At 62.9% G+C, this 5,360-nt stretch overlaps 2 protein-coding genes across 2 annotated transcripts in view; one reads left to right on the forward strand and one right to left on the reverse strand.

The window, feature by feature from the left end:
• Positions 1-3,293, forward strand: part of CLIC3 (chloride intracellular channel 3) — a 4,975-nt gene extending 1,682 nt beyond the window's left edge. Inside the window, 5 exon segments of the mRNA XM_026860705.1 lie at positions 521-677; positions 1,027-1,152; positions 1,295-1,401; positions 1,729-1,904; positions 2,270-3,293. Of these exon segments, the coding sequence (XP_026716506.1) occupies positions 521-677; positions 1,027-1,152; positions 1,295-1,401; positions 1,729-1,904; positions 2,270-2,431 (728 nt within the window). The 3' untranslated portion in view covers positions 2,432-3,293.
• A 170-nt stretch (positions 3,294-3,463) lies between these two features.
• Positions 3,464-5,354, reverse strand: PAXX (PAXX, non-homologous end joining factor). The gene is made up of 4 exons (XM_026860637.1): positions 5,206-5,354; positions 4,594-4,665; positions 4,009-4,102; positions 3,464-3,881 (listed from the first exon to the last, which is right to left on the reverse strand). The coding sequence occupies exons 1-4, from the start codon at positions 5,252-5,254 to the stop codon at positions 3,842-3,844; spliced, it is 255 nt and encodes an 84-aa protein (XP_026716438.1). The 5' UTR covers positions 5,255-5,354; the 3' UTR covers positions 3,464-3,841.
• Positions 5,355-5,360: the final 6 nt, after the last annotated feature.

A 5,360-nucleotide genomic window follows, 5' to 3' on the forward strand; every position in this document is an offset into this window, starting at 1 on the left:
CTGCCCAGCAGCTCGGCCACCACAGCACCTGCCTGCCTGCACCGGCAGGGCCCTTCCCAGCCAGCACCTGGCCAGGGCAGTCTGTCCGGCTGCACAGGGAAGGACAAGGCTTGCCTGGGATTCACACCTTGGGGCGATGGGGCCACTAGCATGGCCATCACCCTCCTCCAGCACAGCCCCTGCCATGCTGGGCTGTCCTGACCAACAGCTGCTCCCAAGCTGCTGCCCCCTCGGCTCTGAAGGGCTGGGGCAGCCTGGGGGCCCCGGGTCCCCCAGGGTTGCCAGGGCCAGCACCCGCTGTGCCACGCAGGCTGCTCTGGGGTGGGGCATCGTGGCCCCAGGAGCAGGTGGGGGCCAGGGGCTGGCACCCTGCCTGGGCTAGCAGGTGCCACACACTGCCAGTGCTGCTCCCTGGCTTGCGGCTAGCCTGAGCTTGGCTGGACAGGGGGGTGGTGTGTGCCCTGCCACCCTCACCCTGCATGTACCGGGGGGGGCCTGGCCAGCGCTGTCCCCACCACAGCCAAGCTGGGGCAAAGGGGCAGCTGAGCTCTCCCTCTCTGCCTGCAGGCAAGCGAGGATGGGGAGAGCATGGGCCACTGCCCCTTCTGCCAGCGGCTCTTCATGGTGCTGCTGCTCAAAGGGGTGCCCTTCACCCTCACCACCGTGGATGTGAAGAGGTGAGTTGTGACCCCCCACTCACCATGGGCATTGCCACCATGGGGCCAGGGCCATGGGCAGGGTGGGACAGCCTTGCCCTGGCACACTGATGGGGAGGTGGTAGGTCCCCAACACTTGGGCAGAGGAGCAAAGGGTGGGTTCTGTGGGACACGTGGAGCCTGTTGTACCCTCCCACTGCTGCCTGAGGGACGTTGGCAGAGCTGCCGTGGGCACCCAGGGAGGCAGGGGCAGCCTAGGGGCACCACCTCATCCCTTTGCCCAGGACACATGCGTGCACACACACACATGCAGTGTCCTGCAGAGCCCTGGGCACTGCAAGGCGTCAGCATCTGTTCCCATCTCCCACAGGGCACCGGACGTGCTGAAGGACTTTGCACCAGGTGCCCAGCTGCCCGTTTTGCTCTACAACGGCGAGCCTAAGACTGACACCGTCACCATCGAGGACTTCCTGGAGGATCACCTGGGCCCCCCCATGTCAGTGGCTGGCACTGCCCCAAGATGGGGCAAGGGACCAAAGAGGGGCAGGACAGGCTAAGGGGGGGTGGGGGGAGAGGCAAGCAGCACATAATACTGCCAGCCCCTGCCCCTCTCCTCACCTGTGCCCACGTCCCTGCAGGTTCCCCAGCCTGGTCCCACAGTACAGGGAGTCAAGCCTGGCTGGGAATGACATCTTCCACAAGTTCTCCACCTTCATCAAGAACCCATCGCCTTCCCAGGACGAGGGTGAGGAGCTGGGTGGGGGGAGATCCCTTGCAACCTCTCAGGTGCCACCAGCCTGATGCCTGGTCAGGTCACCCTGAACCTTTCCAGCCCTCTCCTGCCCCAGGCCACAGCTGGTTCTCTCCAGGCACGGCCCCTCTCCACGCGGTTAGGTGGCCACACCAGGGTTCTCCTGGGCGGGCAGGGGCAAGTGCCTGCCTGGACAAGGCAGGAAGATGGCAGGCAGGCACTGTCTGGGCACAGGGATGGGCTGGCAGGAGGTCATGGCAGACTCGCGGGCCTGCAGTGGGCCTGTGCCCTGATGCAGTGGTGCTGCTGCCCTCCCCGCAGCACTGCAGCGGAACCTGCTGCGGGCCCTGCTGAAGCTGGATGAGTACCTGAGTGCCCCCCTGGAGTACGAGCTGGCCCGTGACCCCCACCTCCGGGCCTCCCAGCGCCGCTTCCTTGATGGGGACCAGCTCACATTAGCCGACTGCAACCTGCTGCCCAAGCTCAACATTGTTCAGGTGAGCGCAAGCACTCGGTGCCATGTCCCCACCCTTGGCCCAGCTTCTCGATGCCATCAGCCCCATGCTCTCACCTCCTGCTGCATGCTTGCAGTAAACCCCAGCTCTTGTCAACCCCTTTATAACCCTGGTGCCCCTCTGGCACCCCCCTCCCCATGACCCTTGCCCAGCATGGTGCCTTGCCACGGATCTCACTCCCCTTGGCATCCCTTTGTCCCATGCAGTGCCTGAGATGTCCCCTAGCCCCCTGCCACCCTTCCTGGCTGGCTCCTGCCCATCAATACCACCGCCCGGCTGCGGGGCCCTCCTTGGCACACCACAGGCACACAGTGCTGGGCAAGGGCTCACCCCGTTTCTGCTCACAGGTCGTGTGCCAGCATTACCGCCGTTTCGGGATCCCCAAGGACCTGCAGGCTGTGTGGCGCTACCTCAATAGTGCCAATGACACCAAGGAGTTCAAATACACCTGCCCCAACAGTGAGGAAATCATGCAAGCCTATCGCTCCGTGGTCCGGTTGCCACAGTGAGCCAGGCTTGCGCCCAGGTGGACACAGGACCAGGGTTGGAAAACAGGCCAGCACCCACCCTGGTCCTGCCATGACCACCACAGTCCTGCCTGCACACACGTGGGAGGGCAGAGAGCATGAGCTGTGCCCCGGCACCCAAATTCCCCCTGCTGGCACCCCTGCCACGGTGCCGGCAGCAATCTGCACCACCCCGAGCCTGCAAATGCATTCTCACCTCTTGTGCCACCCGCTCTGCCTGGTCAGGACCCCTGTGACCTGCCCTGTGGTCCCTCAAGCATCAGGATGGGTGCAAGGGGGCCACAGCCACAGGCACCATCTGTATCAAAGATGGGCAATGCTGAGGGTAAGGGCAGGAGCTGGGGAGGAAAAGCTGCCCAGAGCAGAGGGCTGTGGGGCAGAGAGGGCAACGCTCTGCAGCACCCATCCCTGCAGACTCCCTCGGAGACACACTGTGCCACCCGCCAGCTGAGTGAGCCAAGGCAGGGCTGTGCCAGGGCAGCATGCACTGCAGGGTGCCCTGAGGAGCTGCACGGGGTGAGAATTGGCACAGGCATGGCAGAGGCCTGAGAACGGAGCCGGCGGGATGGCACGAGTGGCGGACATGGCCAGCCCCATCATCCTGGGTGTGGGGAGAGCACTGTCCTCCAACAGCAATGAGGAAGCTCTCAGGAGCAGATCTGGGAGAGGGATGGGGGTGAAGCGGGGCAAGTCCAAGCCATGTATCAGAGCTCCTGGAAATCAATAAAGGCTTTGCAAGTGAGACAAGCGTGAGTCGAGTGACCAGCCCCAGCAGCTCTCCTTCCTTGCAAGACTTTGCATCAGATCCCCGTTTTCTCCCAGTGCCTAGCAAGGGCTGGGCCATTCTCCCAGCTCTCCACCAGGCTGGGGAGGCTCCAACCACTCACCCACTAGCCCACTGGCACAAAGCTGGCAGGAAACTGAACTCCTCTGAGCACCTGACCCTCCAGGTTTAGCTGAAATTGGCCACAGGGTTCCTGAGCAACGGAAAGGCAGAATGGACCGACACACCCACACTGTCCCGGTTCCTAGAGACCAGCTGGCTAAAACCACCTTTACTGGCAGTAAGTTAAGCACAGGCAATCTTTTTGTTACATCATGATATAAAAGCTCTTTAAAAACCCCACCAATTCAAGGCAAGTGAGGTAGAGAGGTGGCCCCTGCCAGCAGGGAAGAGCTGCAGGGAGAAAAGCCACCACTCCTGTTACCCCTGCCCTATCTGTCCCCCACAATGGCCTTGCCACACCAGCTGAGGCCAGCCCTCTGGGTCATGCTTGCCCCGTCCACCTCTCCAGGCGCAAGGGGCTTGGCAGGCCCAGGGTGCAGCAAAACCTCCACCAGCCACACACGTGGTTGACAAGGCTCTGGGCATCAGGGGATGGGACAGCCAGGTCAGGAATCTTCAAAATCCACTCCAGATGGTGCCTTCTTGCTAGAAGGAGATGGAGGAAGCATCACAGCTCAAAGCCCCACAGTCTGCTCCCATGTAGCTACAGAGCAGAGTCCACTGAATCTCCACACAGCCCAGCCCCAGCACTGGGCCTGGGAGCAACACCGACCTTTTGAAGCCAGGGTTAATAAGAGACTCGCCCGGGATCTTCCTCTTGGTTGGCAAAACTGAGCCAGCACTCCTGTTCTTCCTGGGTCTGGGGTCTGCCTCAGGCAGGGACAGGCAGGATGGGGATTACAAAAGGTCTGCTAGCTGCTTTGGCAGCCCTGCAAGCCTCTCCATGCCCAGGGTGAGCCTCCAGCAGCCCAACCCGGCAGGCCCACCATCCATGGCAGGTGAGGAAGGGCCAAGCCTCTCCCAGCACAGTAGGGAGCCATGGACCTGCCATGGCCCCCAGCCTGGAAGAACAGCGAAGCCTGACCTCCTGAGGGCTAGTGAGTAACCTGCCTGGCGATGACCGGCATCCAACCTGAGCACAATGCACCCCAGAAACCCCGAGAACCACCGTGCTGAGCCCTGGCCCCTTCTGTACCAGGAGGGACATCAGAACAGCAGGGCAGCTGACGGCAGCCACGCAGCCAAGGGGACTCAGGGTGTCCTGATGAGCACGTGGACACAGGACCAGCAGGTTCCTGGAGAAGAGAAGGCAAACAAGCAGGGAGAGCAGGGGAGGTGTCCCCTGGCAATTACCTACCTGGCAGGAAGAGCTGCAGGCTCCGGGCAGTGTTCTTCTCGGGGCTGCAGGAAGATGCCAGTGTCTCCACTGCTGCCGAGACAAGAACCAGGAGCCACAGCTTGTGGCACCCTAACACGGCATGCAGCACCCCCAGCACAACCTCCCTGCCCTCCCCAGCCAAACTGAGCCATGTTCTCCTCCTAGCATTTCCACCCAGGCTGATGCTGCTCCAAGATCTTCCTAAACCCCTAAAATAAGGCATCTCCCCCCACCCCGAGGTGATGGTGTGGTGCTGGCACAGTGACAAGGTGGTGTTTCTGCACAGAGACATAGCACTACATCCTCTAGGCTCGTACAGGATCTTTTCTGTCCGAGGTGGTTAGGTGCAGGCCCTGGCCAGCCCAAATCGGCGAAAGAAGGCAGCGCTCCCGCTGCCAGCCCTCCCTCCCAGCCAGCCCACCCAGGAGAAGCCGCCCGGGGCAAGGCCAGGGAGGCACAAGCTTCCTCCCACCGCCGGCCGAGCTGGGTCACCCGGAGCTCTTTTGGGCCGGGGGGTGTCACGGTGAAGGTGGCGGGGGACTGTCCTCCCCCCTCCTGCCTCTGCCCTCCCCCAAGCCGCCCCCCCCGGACCTTCCAAGCGCTCCTCCAGGCTCTCGATGCGCTTGGCCATGCCGAACATCAGCCCCTGGAGCTGCCTCCTCGCCTCGCCGACGGGCAGCTTGAAGAGATCCAGCGCCGAGCACCGGGAGCACCGGGCCGCCTCCTCCCGCAACTGCAGCGTGGCC

The sequence above is a fragment of the Athene cunicularia genome (genome assembly GCF_003259725.1).
Source record: "Athene cunicularia isolate RWA chromosome 17 unlocalized genomic scaffold, athCun1 chr17_part1, whole genome shotgun sequence".
NCBI classification, from domain to species: domain Eukaryota; kingdom Metazoa; phylum Chordata; class Aves; order Strigiformes; family Strigidae; genus Athene; species Athene cunicularia.